Source organism: Brachyhypopomus gauderio, chromosome 8, assembly GCF_052324685.1.
Source record: "Brachyhypopomus gauderio isolate BG-103 chromosome 8, BGAUD_0.2, whole genome shotgun sequence".
NCBI lineage: Eukaryota > Metazoa > Chordata > Actinopteri > Gymnotiformes > Hypopomidae > Brachyhypopomus > Brachyhypopomus gauderio.
In genome coordinates, this window is record NC_135218.1 from 21831491 (window position 1) to 21848026 (window position 16536).

The 16536-nt window shown below is 41.8% G+C and overlaps 2 protein-coding genes across 11 annotated transcripts in view; both read right to left on the reverse strand.

The window, feature by feature from the left end:
* Positions 1–355: 355 nt before the first annotated feature.
* On the reverse strand, positions 356–3598 carry LOC143521928 (uncharacterized). Of its 4 annotated transcripts, none has more exons than XM_077015456.1 (3): positions 3485–3598; positions 1508–1792; positions 356–1061 (listed from the first exon to the last, which is right to left on the reverse strand). In XM_077015456.1, exons 2-3 carry the CDS (start codon positions 1767–1769, stop codon positions 886–888), a joined length of 438 nt encoding a protein of 145 aa, XP_076871571.1. In that variant the 5' UTR covers positions 1770–1792; positions 3485–3598; the 3' UTR covers positions 356–885. The 4 variants fall into 4 exon arrangements, with proteins under 4 accessions (XP_076871571.1, XP_076871570.1, XP_076871568.1 ...); XM_077015455.1 differs by having other exon boundaries at positions 3402–3546; XM_077015453.1 differs by lacking the exon at positions 3485–3598 and adding an exon at positions 2803–3231.
* A 3261-nt stretch (positions 3599–6859) lies between these two features.
* Positions 6860–16536, reverse strand: part of rab11fip4b (RAB11 family interacting protein 4 (class II) b) — a 45710-nt gene continuing 36033 nt past the window's right edge. For 6 of the 7 annotated variants that reach the window (XM_077015452.1, XM_077015446.1, XM_077015445.1 and 3 more), the window contains exons 7-14: positions 16117–16220; positions 15399–15539; positions 15099–15180; positions 11616–11753; positions 11130–11288; positions 10591–10668; positions 9779–9922; positions 6860–9489 (exon numbers count right to left, since the gene is read on the reverse strand). In XM_077015452.1, the coding sequence (XP_076871567.1) occupies positions 9373–9489; positions 9779–9922; positions 10591–10668; positions 11130–11288; positions 11616–11753; positions 15099–15180; positions 15399–15539; positions 16117–16220 (963 nt within the window). In that variant the 3' untranslated portion in view covers positions 6860–9372. The remainder of the gene's footprint in view (positions 9490–9778; positions 9923–10590; positions 10669–11129; positions 11289–11615; positions 11754–15098; positions 15181–15398; positions 15540–16116; positions 16221–16536) is intronic. The other variant, XM_077015450.1, reaches the window with a different exon arrangement.

Consider the following 16536-nt stretch of genomic DNA (forward strand, 5'->3'; position numbering starts at 1 on the left):
TACAAAAGGCAGTCAGAATGTGAATATCATTCTTATCAAATGCCAAGTTTCACTCAATATAGTGGGCTATTAAAAAAAAGCACTTTTCAGGTAAATGCCTGTTGGCACTTAGCTTTCAAGATGAATGAAGTCACCATATAAAAATGAAGTGTGTGACCTAACTCGTATCATGTCACACTCAAGTAAGGGAGGGTGGAGTGGAAATCCTGATTTATACTGCCATCTACAGGCTATATATGGCCAGTAACGTTAGGAGGCATTTCAAAGAAGTTCATTTAGTTGCAAGGCTGGTTTGTATAAAGAGTAATAACTTTTCTTAAAAACTTAGACATAAATCATCTGCAGACATATATGATGGCATCATAACCAAGGTTTTAATTCATGGAATAATTAGCCAGTTTTACAGTGAAGAAAAAATATTGACTATTATCTACGGCCTTAAGCACTTCTAAAGCTACTGATGGTTTCAAGTTGTTTGAGGATTAAGGGCGGAAGTGGGACAGGCTGTCACCTCTCTAACAAAGATGTCAGCATAAATGTTTTGACAAGTATCCAACTGCAGTGAATATCGCACCCATGAAAAAGGCATCCTGTCAAACCAAGGGTACATCACAACAAAGCACTCTAAATCAACCAGTCTAATGTTCCAAAAGGGTTCAACACCCTCTTGCATACAAAATGCATACAAATTGAAGTCTATAACCAGGAATAATAAATAATACTTAATTAGCTTATACCCAACAAGAGAACATAATGTTTCTTCAAAGTAACATGTAAAATGTCCCAAACAATCTCGCCAAGTACAGTAAAATGAACGTGTTTAAATTAAAATGTTGATCCCCGTTACCATCAGTGTAACAGGCAGGTGCACTAAGGACACAGCCTCTATTCGTCTGCATCAGTAAACTGGTCCACCACGACCTTGTGCACATGGTGGACCCAGTTCACAGGAGGAACGTGGTGGCTTGCTGGGCTGTAGTGATGCTGGCTTGGGTGGGGGGCACTGGGTACACTGTACAGGGGACGAGCAGCCACTGCCTCATTCAACTCATCCTCAGAATCTACAGAAAGGAAGCCAGAGGAGGCAATTAGTATTTGAATGCCAACGGCTCTTAAAGACTACAGTCATTTCTAAAGATGTACATGATGGTATAACCAAGGTTTAATCATATGGAAGAATTAGCCAGTTTTACAATTGGAAAATCAAGTAGTGACTATCCAGCTATAAACACTATAAAGTCCACCTTGCCACGTAACTTTCCAAAATGTATAAGCAGCCACCTTTAGTGGAAAAAGGATTTCTATTATTAGCCTTATTGTTATCAGGAACATCTCAAAGATCCCTTTTCTGAGATCATATTTCAGCTTCAACAGCTCAAATGATCAGTGAGACTGTTTACTACTATACGCACGCACCATAACGTTCATCATGACCACTGAAAACCAAGAAAAATAAATAATGCTACAGTAAATACTACAAAACAAAATGCAAAAAAAATCGGGTTACCATAAGTCTGGCTCGACAGCTTTTCTTTCTGCGTCCTGCGAGACAACTCCTCGATCTCCTTTTCCCAGTCCTCGTTGTCCCGGGGGTCCCGAGGCCCCGCTGTGACGGCTACCGGAGGGACTTGTGGCTTCCAACGCTTGTTGCGGCGCCTAAACTTGTTTCTCCTGCGCTGGGTGTTCACTGTCTCAGATTGGCCATTGGTAATAGTGGTTGAAAGAGACCATTTCAACCCTCTCCCAGACTTGGACAAGACTTGGGGCATTGTTCTAATCTTCAATTTACCTGCTACAGCACACACAACATGGTTTTAATGTAATTATTTAAATTTTTGATTCAAATACCATCCTCAATAATGTGTTGCCTATTTAGTTTTATTATTTTACAATTTTTTGAAGATCTGCACAAATCGAAACGAAAAACTAAAAGTTTAGACGCACGAGTAAGAAACTACGCTAGCTAAACTAGGTTAAGGTTAGCCAAGATAACTAGTGAACCACACGAGTGAATTTTCAGTAAGGATTTTCTACAGATTTGGCATTACTGTGTCGCTAGAAATGAAGAGAAATTAGTTATTTGACAGCTAGGTCAGCTGTAGTTTAGCTAGGGTTAGATCTACAACACCCTGACGGTAAACCAGCCTTAATTAGGCCGGCAACTGTCAAGCTAGTTAGCAGGCTAGAGAAAACCCATCTAAATTCCTCCTAATCTAGGCCATCACTGACCCTTTATACACTTTAAACGTAAAACCCGTTATTCTCTATTCGTTAGATAACTAGTTGTAGCTGTCGAATAAAATCGAAGTTGCAACGAAATGGCCAGGAAACTAATATGAACCGATTTAAAATAACCATTCCCACCTGCTAAAAAAAAGCCACTTCCGATCCGGTTTTTCGGAGTGCTCCAAGTTAACGCCAGTGGACACACACCTTTGAGACTTTTTAAAAGTGTAATTTTTTATTCATAAAATGTATCAGCGGCTGTGGAGCTTTCTAATTGATGTACTTTGAAACTCTTTACACATTGTATCGCCAATGTGCTTACTTCATATATTGTAATCTTATGACTTAGACGTGAGGAAATAGTTTTCCGACTATTTTTATTTCAGCTCTTGTGGTAATAGCCACGTTTACACCAGGTCACCGGATCCACTTTTCTAACTTAACGCCAACTTGCTGATTATAAAAGTCATGCTACCCCGTTTTCTAATAAAGAGTGGGATTGTTGTTGCAACGACAAAGTATCTAGGGTGGATCTCATAACTTTAAATGTGCCATAAAATGGAGACCTGTATTTACCTTCACATAAGGCTGAGACTGGTACACGGAACTGACACCGCGAAACTCAAACTGGTTCATTCACTCAAATTTAATGAACCATTGACATAATGTAATGAACCAATGACAAATTCTACAAATCCCCGCGTTACGTAGGTTAGTCTCGGATAAATTAGTATTTAGTCCTCTAAAATGTGCAGATATCGCACGTAGTTCGCCAGGAAATATTGATCATAACCACCGTGACGTGGAGCTAGCAACAACACAGCCATGCTAGCTATGTGATTGAAACTTCATAATCGTACATTGAGTGTTTCACAATGCCAACAACTTTAGCCAATTTACTTTGTGTTGATGTCGAGATAGAAAGCAAATCTATAGCTAGTAGCCTATATTTAACATTAACTACCAGCAAGCCACAAGTAACTAGCTAGGTATAGGCCTATGGCTAACTAAATATGGCAGCCCATCTTGCTCATTTTTTCCCTGCCTGTGTCCAGTTCAAAGAAATAATAATTGTTTTATTTATATCTAATCAATAAAACATAACTCAAGCTACTTCAGTTCCTTAGAGATATCCATCACAGGCCTATAGCAAGTGAGCTAGCTAACTAACTCACTGGTAGTTGAAAAAGTTGAATACTGGACAGGGTTCCAAGCACTCCATTGCTTTGCTCTGTTCCGCACTCATTTCAACACTCACGTCTGCATCAAATGGGAAACCAGAAGAGGAGTTATACTGAGAAAAAACCAGTCTAATCTGAACCCAAGCAGAGAGAGGTTGATGGACTCTATTGGCTGTTCAGACTCAAGGTTGCTCAGACTCAAATAATGTACTTGGTACCAGAGAATCTTGAGCCAAAGGTCAATTATTGACCATCTCAGCTGAAACAATATATATTGAACACTTGAATGAAGAATGATGCTGAGATGCCAACTGATCACCATCTGGTGGGGAGTTGGATCAGGTGAAAGGGGAAAGTGACAGACAGACCTGGTAGACCTAAATGTGTTGTGAGTCTGTCCAGAATAATTTCAGGTCCTACGTCATAGAGAGCGTCTTGTGAGAGTGGCCCCTGTCCAAGACAAGACCTAAGGATACAAATGTGGCCGAGCTGTTCCTGAATGTCACAGAGAAAGGACATATGGCTAAGGAAGATTTCATTTTAGTTACCGATAATGTATCCAACATGACTGTTGCTGCCGAACTCAATAAATTGCTTCCTGTGGCATGCTATACCCACACACTAAACCTGGCCGCTCAATGAGGGCTCAATATGCCCACTCTGTAAAAGCTGCTAGGGATGGTAAGACATTTTAATACCTTTTTCGCTGCAGGTGCACTACAGAACACCATTTCAGCAGACATCTGAAGCAGACATTTCAAATGCAGAGGTTATTGTGAAGGCCCTAAAGCCAATGAAATATGCAATTTCTCTTTTGTTAGAGGTGAGCAGCCCAACCATCGGTTTGATTGCTCCTTTGCGTGCTCAACTCATCCAATTACACTTGAGTGCAGTACTGGAGAGTCATCAATGGTCCAGGAGATAAAGCAAGCCATCAATTGGGACCGCAGCGAGAGAACCATTACAAAGCAAGAGAGAAACACTCCTTTGACAGCACTCTTTTGTGCTCTGGACTCCACCAATCCAGTCGGATATAGTGTCCAAATAAAGGCCATCAAGCCCATTATTACTAAGGGTTTAATGATGCACTCAATGCTCATGATTCGAAAGCCCTGAACCTAGATTGACAATATTGTTTCATGACTCGTTTCAAACATCATTAAGAAATCGAAAGTAATTTCAAGACTAGAAAAAATGCAAAAATCACAGACCATCATTTTTTGTCTCCTACAAGAACTTAGAACTTTACAGTTGCAACATGTGCTGTAAACAAAATGTAGCTTCACCATTAATGAAATAACCAAGCGAAAGCATTCCATTTTCATTTCTGAGAAACAAAATACTGCACAAATATTAAAAAGGAATATGTATTCCCCTGTCATTAAAAGAAAAATGCACCCTTTTAATACCCTTTTACATTTGGCAGCACAGATCCATGGGATTATAATGAAAATGTATATAACTAGCTAACACTAAAGTTAATGAATGAATGTTTCATTCATGAAATATCACAAGGACCCAGTACCACAGCATTTGTCTGACCCAGACAAAACAGCCCGAAATGTTATCGTGAAGTAATGCCAAGTAAAATTTTCTAGAAAACTGCAATGTATTAAATCAGCTGTTAGTGTTGGCTAGTGTGAAAAGCCAATGAAAAGTTCTAATTACTTTTTAAATACTTAAATTTCCCCCGATTCCAATTTTGCAATGAACAGTTAGTACTGATTCCTCTTTTAGGAAAAGTTTCATTCCCAGCCCAACATGTACTGACCCAGGTTAGAGAAGCAGTCAGACACAAAGTCGTTAGCATACACATAAGGTTTTCACAGATCGTAGCTGGATTGTTTCCATTAAAAATAAACTTTATCCATTCAGGTCTTCTGCCTTCTGAGGCTGGGGCCTGATAGTATTTTGTGCTTTGCTGCCAACAAGAGAGCAATTCCTGTACTTAAAAAAAAAAAGCATCAACATAAAGCTAACGGGTCTACTGTTTGTGAGAAAAACATGGCTCATCTTCACAAAGTTCTCAGGCTCTGGGTGGAGTTAATCAGATGGGGGTGATATAATTGATTCCCGTAGTGACACAGATAGGTCCACTGGCAACAACTGCGGTTACTGTTCTATGACTGCTTTCCACAGGAATGTGAAGTGCGTCTTTGGGAATTTGTGCTCATTCAGTCAAAAGAACATTTGAGAAGTCAGGCACTGATGTTGGACAAGAAGGGCTCAATTGCAATAGACATTACAGTTCATTATAGTGAGACCCTTTGGAGGTCCTCCACACTAAGCTCATCAAACCGTGTGTTTACGGACCTCGCTTTGAGCACAGGGGCACAGTAATGCTGAAACAGGAAAGACCATTCCCCAAAGTGTTGCAAAAACATTGTAAGCATATTATTGTCTAAGGGTATTTGTGTTGCAAGTGGTCTCAGACTGCTGACTCTTGGTCTCCTTTACATATATTTTAACACACCAAATGACCTTTCATGTCTCAGAATGGCCCCCAAAATGAGCCAACTCAGACTATCTTCTGAGGTGGTCTCAGTACAGTTCTTTTGTGGTTCATAATGATGTCTACTTGATTTGTGCATTGTAAAAACAGTGAAAAACTGTTTAGTTTACCATTTTTATCTATGGGAAATCTTGGTTTTCCAAAGTGATATGTTTCATGGCTAAGATCAAACAAAAAAAAACAGATCATTTGACATTCACATATACAAAAGAAACCATAATCCAGCAGTCTGAGATCACTTGAAACACTGAAACAATGGTATGGCATTCTTCTGGTGTCGACCAAAACCAGATTCACCAGGCCACCAAGTAATGAAACATCACGAGATCACGCCACGTTTTTATTTCTCCAGAGTCCAGTGACGGTGTTCTTCACCCCAGCTGATTGTTGACACTGTACAGTTATGACAGACTTGTGTGCAGCAGCTCAGGCACGGAAGCCCAGTTATAAAGCTCCTGATGCCCAGAGGCAGTTTGGAAATCTGTAGTGAATGCAACAGAAGATTGGTGCTTTTTATATCTGTGTACCTCAGTACTCAGTGGCCCTGCCCAATGAACTTGTGTAGTCCACTGCTTTGTGTCTTGTGGCAAAGGTGGCATCTATTGACAAAAAGCTTTATTTATAGTCACTAAGCTCAATATGAGGTGATCTACTGTGCTTGGTTTACATTTACATTTACGGCATTTAGCAGACGCTCTTATCCAGAGCGACTAGGGTTTATACACCCAATATATAAATGTGTGGCTGAAATACCTCAACTCGATTAGTAGGGCTGTCCACATAGACAATACTTCAACTTGGTTATTGAGGTCATTGGACACAGTGCTACTATAGGGTAATGTAATGTAACTGTTTGACATTTACCAGAAAGTACAAGTCAGTAGTGCATGTGTTTATCTTGTAATACTAAGAGAAGAATACAAAGTAATAAAAAAAAAAGTATTTATCAGAATTTATTTCAAAGGTTTAAGCCACAGATCTGTCCAGTTATTGGAAGCTCACCTCTAAATGCCAGAGCTGACTTCTTTATGACTTCTTTAGGCATACTCAGTAAACTGCAGCTGTTTAATAAACTGAAAAAGTACCAAAGAGAAACATTTAACAATACTCTAAATAAATTAACAAGGCTCATCTCAGAGCAATTTTTAGGTCTATAGCATTTAAAACGATGCTGCATATTAAGTCCATTACAACATCTATACAAACATACAAATATCTGAAAAACACCCCTTGTCAAAGTTGGAAACAAACAAAAAAATATATCATCAAAGGACTTTTGATGAATTGGGTAGTGGTTAAACTAGACTCCATCATCAGAGACATCATCAGCCCTAACAGCCTGAACTACTTTAGCTTCAGCAGTGTGTGTGTCATATTGTGGATCTGCGGACACTTGGACCTGGAGCTGCTGCTGTATCTCAGCCAGGTTTTCAGTCAGTCTGGGGGTTTTAGTAATGACTGGGTGCCATTCACCGTTTCACACTTAGCTGGGGGCACATCTGAAAATAGTTGGAATTGATATTTCTACCCCATTTTAAATCCACATAACTGGGTTATTTCCTTCACAATGCTTAACAAGATCTTATTTTTCATTTAGCCCACTGTACGTCATGTTTTGAGTAATGATCAGGTCAGGTAAAGCAGGTGCGCGTAATGAAACATTCATTGGTGAGAAATGTTAAACGTTAACATTGACTGCTGTCAAGAGTACCCACTGGCTTCATTGTGAAGCGCAGCACTGATGCGAAGCAGCCATTCCAGACTGAAGCATACCGCCGTGAACCGTATTGGCATCCAGGCCATGGTCGCGTGGCTTCCGTCACTACGATAATACAGCAGTGAAGCGCTTGGGTTCCATCTACCCTACATGATGGGTACTGCAGGAACCTACCCTACATGAACACACAGACTTATGCACTACCAGGCAACAAGGGTTAAAGCAAAAGTGTTGAGTGGCACAAAGCATCAAAAAATATGACTGCTTCTGTACAATATTTGCAGTTCTTCAGAGATTGCACTGAAATGCATGTGATTTTAAAAGGCGTGAGACAGCTAGACATCTCCACCAGTGTGCAGCTAAACATTCAGTAGGTCTATCAGTGGGAAATGCAAAGGCACAAAGAACTGACAAGTTAAAACAAAACCTCCATGGTGCAAAGTGAAGGTAACAATACGGCTTGAATGTGAATGTGAACAACTTTACCTACATCGGTTAACAAGTCACCCGTCAGTGTATGTCTGTGGATAGATTCTTAAATCACATGTGGTATCATGACAGCTTTCACCTACATTAGCCAGCTAGTATGTTACAAATTAAGGCTAATTATTTAACACCTGAAAAGGTTCATTTTTTAAACGAACTGCCTTATTACATCAATGCATTACTGGTTAATTTGTATGACTTTCATTAAGGATAAACATCTGAAATAAATAAATGAAAACCCTGGTTATGATGAGGCAATTTGGAACACCAGCTTAGGAATTTTGTTTCTATTCAAGACCTTCAAGATGCTGACCTCAAAAACCGCCTTTGTAACAAAGACAGCTTAAGATTAGGCAGACTTTAGAAAATATAATAGACAAAATATAAAGACATGAAGTCAAGCATCATCTCCCAGATTCCCACATTTCACAATATGTGAGCAATATAACACTGCTCTTCAGAAGTCTGCATTGGACACTATTACCAACACCAGAGACTTTGACTTTTGAAATTGATACAACACTTCACTTTCTTTTTCACACTTCCTCTCCATCCCTCTCTCTATTTTCAATTGGCTACACAGAGCCTCATTTTCACAGAAGAAAAGCGGCTTCTTCTGGCCTTACATACAATCAGACAGATACTCCCTCTAACCGACTTGCTTGTCACCAAAACAAACATATTAACACCAGGTAGCCACAAACACCATGATCAGCAGGTCTGAGCACTAATGGGGCTCCAGTGACGGGTGAGTATTTGGAAAAGAATCAAAAGGGTTTCTGTATGTGAAAGATCTTTCCCGTACGGCTCAATGTCGCGACCTGTTGTACACTTCATGAGGTTTGTGAGGACGTCTGAGCATCTGCGGTCATGTCCAGTGTTACATGTGCTCATCCAGTGTGTGTGTGTGTGTGTGTGTGTGTGTGTGTGTGTGTGTGTGTGTGTGTGTGTGTGTGTGTGCTTCCCAGGCCCATAATGGCCGTATTCACTGAAGATTCCCATAACTGTACAGAGCAGCAACAAAGTAGTAATTTCAGAGTCTGGGAAAAGTGCACGAAGGATTCCAGTATGTCTCAAAGTCTTGCGCCAGGTGCGAGAGCAGAGGCTCTTGAAGCACACTTCATAACAGGAACTTGAAATCCTTTTGGAAGAATATGGTTGAGATCTGCCTGCCACTTCACCTCCAGCGCAGCAGGGGGAGCCATATGCCCAGCGTTACTTCAGCTTGAACACCCAGCTGAAATTTGCCTTTAGATTTTGATTTCCAGGATGGAAGGGTTGTGATCCAGGATAGATAAAATTATTTTATCCATGTACTGCCGGAGGCGGGAATTTATTTCCTCTTGTTCCTTGAGGGCCTCCATTAACTGTGGGAACAGGAACAAGCATGTGACTTTGCTGAGGAGTGAAAGAAAAGAGAAAATTCCCTGCCTGTGTTAACCAGGCATGTGTTAGTGCCTCCTGGAATCAAGTTGACCAGTATGGTACATTTCAAGCAGTGAAATGCTGCAAATTTTGCTCTGTCAATCATAGTTTGATGCAATTGTGGTTCTACAGCACCAGCTGTAAAGGTTCCTTCACTTTTATACCCAATCAAACCCCAGATCCCCCCCCCCCCCACCCCCCCCCCCCCCCACCCCCCCCCCCGAGACGTACCTGGTCGCGGGAAGCGTTGTCGATTTCAGAAGCGAGCGACTGTGCCTTCGTCTGCGTGGCGAACAGGTTCTTTGCCTCGTGCAGACTGAGGCTGAGGATCTGACCGTTGAGCTCCTCGTTCTGCTCACGCAACTTCTGGTTCTCCTGCGGGGGTGGGGAACACACAACGCTGAACCCACCACTGTTATGACATCAGTTCTGTTGTGCTCTTTTGAAGCCTAAAGCTACAATCAGTATAGCTTATTAGCAACTAGATGGCATGTGTATGAACAAATGATACAGTATTTAATGTATTAACACGTTAGGTGCATCATGTTGGAGGGGAAAAGGAAGGTCCACATGTAGATGAATAAATAAAAAACAAAAAACTGAGCTCAATCATGTATTCTATAAACCCAATATTTTCTTTAAGCTCAATAGATGCAATGCATACAATGCAAAAATAGAGATAAACAACCCGTGCAGGTTATAAAAGTAAAGAAACTTTGTCCCCTTAGAAGTATTGACTACAATTTTAACATGAATGAATTTGACTGGGCACTGGGGATGTGACCAGTAAACACGTGGCATGTCCTGTGGAATGAGTGGAGCAGTATGAGAAATGGCGTCTGGGTGCCGAGCGACAGACGTCCGGCTGCTTGGAGCTCCCAAGACCTACACAGGATCTACATGCTACTGAACGAAAATGAGGCTTTAGTAGGCGATGAAATCATAAGGCTCGGCACCGGCCACGCCCCCTGGAAGCACTGGGGGGGGTTGTTATTAGTTACTACCAAGCGGTTGTTGGGAGGATCGCGGTAATGAGACTTTACCGCTAGACTATGGCAGAGTCGCGTGCTAACACACACTCGCTGCTGGAGTTCGGGGGGGATGTCCTGTGAAACACAGCACTGCGCAATGCGCACATACACACACGCGCGCACACACACAAACATCCAAGGAAGACAGCAAGAACTAAAGAAAGGTTTCTCCCTTGGGGAAAGCGAGCATGCACTCTTTTTTTTTTTTTTTTTACCTAGCGATCTTACCAAGCGTGTTTTCCAAACACAACTGGCTAAGATTGGTTGGAGTCAAACAAAACATCAGACCACAAATCCACATGACTACATCGTTTATCGGTGTGCAAACACCTTTTCCAGAAGCTGAAAATAGTGACTTAAATGAATAAGAAAATCAGGTTGGACCCGTCTTGGAATTTTCACTTTTGTGGCTACCTCTATGGCTATTCTCGTCTGTATTTTACCTGTCTCGTGTCTACCTGTCTCGTGTCTACCTGTCTCGTGTCTACCTGTCTCGTGTCTACCTGTCTCGTGTGTCCGATTGTGGTGTCCGCTGCAGGCCTGTGCCTCACCTGCTTAAGTCTCTTGACCTCTTGCTCAAGTTCAGTCTCGCGTGTCCGCGTGCTGAACTCTGATACACTGCTGGACGAGTTTCGGCTCCGCCCCGTACGCTCCGCCTCCAGTTTAAAGACCTGCAGGTGCTCCAGCTCCCTGCGCAGGTCCTCAATCAGCTGTGAAACAGAGACATGAGACATAAGGACACAGCTCACAGACACTCACCTGACATCAGATCAGCTGAAGAGAGGTTCTGTGATTACACCCAATGACATACATACTCTCAGGTCGGTACTCAAAATCTTAAAAGATAATATCCATTTTCACCACCCAAAAATCTGTCGATCTCAACGTGCCGGGTATTGAGTGTTTTTGCTGGCTTGGTTCAAGTGTGCTGGGAGCTGATTGAGTGGACCGTCTTAGAGCCCCTGAGAACCGAGCTGGAAAACCCTGGCCATGTTGGTGTAGTGGCAGGAATCCCATGCTAGATGGCGCCGTCTCACCTCCTGCATGGCTTCCCTCTCTCTCTGGTAGTCGCTGCGATTCTGCCTCAGCTTGTCCATCATCTTCCTGTACAGGTCCATCTCTTCCTTCAGACGCAGACTGGTGTCCTCCAGCTTATCGGTCATCCGCTGCTTCTCCTGGATGTAATAATTATATTAGTATTAATATGGCATAATAAAATCTTTTCTCTGATTTTTGTGGTCTGCTTCACTTCAATTTTTACTAAAACACTAATAAACAACCACCAAAATGTTCCTCCAGTTCTCCCATTCACCAAATGGAAGCCTGTGAGGAGAAGCTTCCCTCTGCTGCCGAGGCCGGGCGTGGCAGAGTTAGCTAGTTAACATACAGGTAGATATTGTTAACTCGAAAGTCGGCCTAGTTGACATCCTCTACAGTTACGGTGTGTTGACTCAGTCTTTGGAGAAGTCTTTGGTAATGTTGCAGATTACATGACAAACATACACACACGTTTCACTAGTCAACTGGAATAGGGACAACTAAAAATGTAAAGTGTATCATTTGGGCTCTATGGATATACAGCATACACCAGCTGATACATGGCTGCACGCAAAAGTTAAGTCCTAAACACAGGCACAGAAATGTTGCTGCTCATAATGAGGTCAGTGAATTATTGTCGTAATGGAATCATAATGTGCACCAGGCAGACGAGTGGTAAACACACCCAGTACAGTCCAGTACACGTTCATGTACCACAGCAGCTTGTGCTAGCTAAGCCACACTCTTAGCCACTAGGAGATAAAAGTGTATCAAAAGTCACTTTTCCTTTATTTTATTAAAAGTCCCCTGTTGGTGACTCCAGATGCTTCAAAAGCATTCTTCAGGGTGTATGGATAAGAAAACTTCAGCTCTTTAGCCAACTTAGAGTGGTCCAAAGTTGATCTGCGTCTGAAGGAATTTTCATTTTTCCATAGGTGGATATGCAAATGTTGTTTTACCATAAATGGTCATACTGGGAATAATGGAGAGCAGCAGCCAGATGAAAGAGCAAATTAGGTCAATTAGGCAAATGAGGTCACAATCTGGCGGCTTTCTCGTAGACAACGATAGCGTATGGAACGCATTTCTGACCCCAGAACACTACTTCTTCACTCCAACTAGCTTTTCAGTTTATTGGATGGTCTGTGAACGTCTTGGTCCCATTTCCCTTTCATAGTGTAGTGGTGCTCGGTGCTTACACTGGTGATCCTCATTCTTATCTCGAGCCAGTGCACATGCGGTTTTTGGGATCCAATTAAGCAAAAGCGATTCTACATAAATAAAAGTCTTAGGCATCAAACAGTCGACACCATTTTCCTTCTCTTATTTGGCGTGAGAATTTAGTTACACCTGCCCTTTGCAGATGAAATTAAAGAACTCTGGTCTACAACACGTGCTATCCCCATGCTAACTCACTTTAGAAGTATGCAACACAACCAGCACCACAATAACACACCCCCTACACAACACAAAAGGTATACAAGCACTACAGGGCCTAAACCACCCAGGGCAGGTATAATGCCCTGGGAATTTCCCTAAAGTGTTGTAATAAGTGGTGGTCTGCCTCACTGCTGCGCAGAACTCATTTAGCTTTTGTTGGTATGTTTTATATAATTTCAATAAATCAAAGTGTGATTTTAATATGTATACAATGGGTAATCATGGGTACTTACAAAATAAGGGTATACACCACACCTGCATAATTGGCCACAAATTGAAATATTATATACAGTGTTCAACATTCTCTTTGTGGGAAGAGACGCCCTAAGGGTAAAATCACAGAATGGCATCTGCACACACTCAAGCAAATTCCACACATTTCATGGAGTGTGTTGACGTGTCATTTGTAATAATGAGCTGCATACACTCACGTGGGTGATGACGTGAGAAAGATGGATAGCATGTGGCCCATTTTGCTGAGACTGGAAATTACTGAAGCTCTTAAAGGGGCATTATTAATTGTTCTCCCTCTTCTTACTAATTCAAATAAACCGTGAAATATGAAGACCGTCATTAACAAAGGATTATGTTAGCAATGGCATCAGCACACATGTATTAGGTGCCTGAAAAAACCTGTTTGAAGAACTGTGCTCCAAGACAGAATCCTGTTTTGTGTTTAAATTGACTACCTGTCAGTTACTTTATGAGACACTCTTAAATGTATCATTACTTCCCTCTCCGTCTGTTTGACTGAGAAAATATGGTGGAATCTAGTAAGCACTGTGGACAAAGCCTCACTCTGCGCTGCCAAAGAAAGTCAGGGCAATGAATATTAAAAAAACGAATTGAAATTGGAGTTAAAATTGGAAGTAATTTTGCAGTATAAAAGAAATTTTAGCCGTGTGCGATGGGGATGAAGATGCAGAATCGGCAACATTCCAGTGTAAACTCAATCTCTATAATGCTGACAGAATTTACATAACGAATTGAGGAAATAAATATTTATCAGAGGACTAAGAAAAATAATGCTCTGGGTGATAAATCTTTATTAGAAGGCCAATTACAGTAAGTGAAGTGCACTACGTAATGGGCTTTGGGTGAACCACCTTCAGAGAAATAAATACTAATGTAGCTAACTAAACCAAGGTAAGTGCATTTAAACTCCCTTGTTGCTAAGGATGCTAACTAGCTCACAGGTAGTGACTGGTAAACTCATGGGAGCTCATTACAATTACAAATAGGAAAGCGAAAACGCTCGGCTTTTCTCACAGCTGCAAATCCTCATGAACTGAATTTTAAGTGCTTAAAAGTTTGTAGTTATCAAAATGTTTGACTTAATTGAATAGTGAGCATCACCACATGTAACTGTAAAATGCTAATGCTAATGCAGAAACACGCCCCAGAGATGGTATTCTGATACTCTAGCCATGCGCCACTGCTGTCACTCGAAAGTGAAGTCATGGCAACTTTGATAATACTAGACAACTGTAAATGAACTCTGCTGGACACTAGATCTGAGGGACGTGCTTTGTGTTCATGGGCAAGAAAGGAAGGCAGCTCCAGAGTTTAAAAGAATATATTGTTCCAGTGCTCTGAACACCTACTTAAGCACTAGAGGTACCACCCACATAGTGATACACACCCATATGCAATAAATGCACAAGCTGTATGCAGGCATACACCCTTCTATCTCAATTTCTCAAGTGCTGTCGGTAGCTCTAAGAGAACTAGAAGATTTGCACATTGTGGTTCAGACAGGTGTGTCATTACTGAACCAGATCATTCATGTTAAACAACCACATATCAAAGAGTAACTGATTTGCCAACTTGTCCAGGCTGACGAGTGTTGGTCATACGTGTCATCAAGCTGAGCTGTGTTTTGATAACTGAGTGTGCTGTTACCACCCCTGATCATAAATCTTAATAATACTCTCCATTAGTGTTTCGAAATATCAGGGCATCTGAGAGGGAATTCACATGAAAATTAACATACACCCACACAAACATCAACCAAAACACCCCCCCCACACACACACACACACCTCATCCAACTTCTCTGTCTGAAATTTTAGCCTGGTCACATTCGACAGCATCTCCGTGTTCTCCATCTCCAGCTGCTGCACCCTGCCAAGAGATCGGCAAATAATCACACACACACACACACACACACACACACACACACACACACACACACACACACACACACACACACACACACACACACACACAGTTGAATTTCTTTGTTAATGGTACATTATGAGACTTTTATCTGCCTTGAGCCACAGTTATATTACATCAGTGGGACCATCTCACTGCCTGATCTCTTATTAAGAAGTGTGTACCGATGGGTAAGGAGCTCAATCTGGGCGTCTTTGTCTCGCTCCAGTTTGGTGAAGGCCTCTCGGTGTCTTCTGAGCTCCTCCTCCATGCCTTGATCCGCCCGCACCTCCTGCTCCTTCAGCTGCTCCTCCAGCTCATGTACCCTGCACACACACACACACACACACGCACACGCACGCACAGAGACACACACGCACAGAGACACACACGCACAGAGACACACACGCACAGAGACACACACGCACAGAGACACACACGCACAGAGACACACACGCACAGAGACACACACGCACAGAGACACACACGCACAGAGACACACACACAGAGACACACACACAGAGACACACACACAGAGACACACACACACACATTTAGCACCTTGACCAAATTAGCACCTCAAGGTCAATCCTTTTGGAGCTCTTAGACGCATTTTGTACCAGTGATTGTTCTCAGAACAATAAGTGAACAATGCGGTTAAAGTCACACCTAAAGGGCTTTTTACAAGTCACCTGACCTCTTGTTAAAAGCAACAGAGCGAGAATCTCCTGTTCATTAGTCTAGAAAACATCAGCATTGCATTCAAAGCAGCGAGAGTATTGATCTACCGTTTCAGCAATAAGTATTAAATAATAACCAAACAAACACATTCTCATTATTCCTATTTTTAATAAATACATCCCATAAGAGAAGAAATACTTTCACAGAGTGTGTGTGTTTTACCTGTGCACTAACTGGGTGTTCTCCTGTTTAAGTTTGGACTTCACGTCCCCATTCATTAGACATTCATTTTCCAGCTCACACAGTTTCTTCTCCAACTGAGTCACCTGGGAAGGTAGCAGAGCACACACACACACACACGCACACACACACCCACTGCATTATTCTTCCAAACGGGGACGCTTGACTTCCTGAAGGTCTGCCGCACTGCAGGGTTTATTCCCAATCAGAGACGAACACACCTGATCAGGTGAATCGGGGCTAGTTGTGATAGAACTAAACTTTGCAGGGGTAGTTCTCCAGGAATAGAGCAAAGCAATGGTGTTCTACCACAAGTCATCTTAAATCATAAAGCAACACATTAGAGATATGTAAATCAAAGCGTCCTCCATTATCCAACCACTAAAGTCAAAGGAAATCTTT

Excerpts from the sequence above, each read along its gene's own strand:
- LOC143521928 (XM_077015456.1), bottom strand. The coding sequence starts at position 1,769 with ATGCCCCAAGTCTTGTCCAAGTCTGGGAGAGGGTTGAAATGGTCTCTT. Across the intron at positions 1,062-1,507 it reads GCTGTCGAGCCAGACTTATG|ATTCTGAGGATGAGTTGAAT; the intron begins GTAACCCGATTT and ends TCCTTTCTGTAG.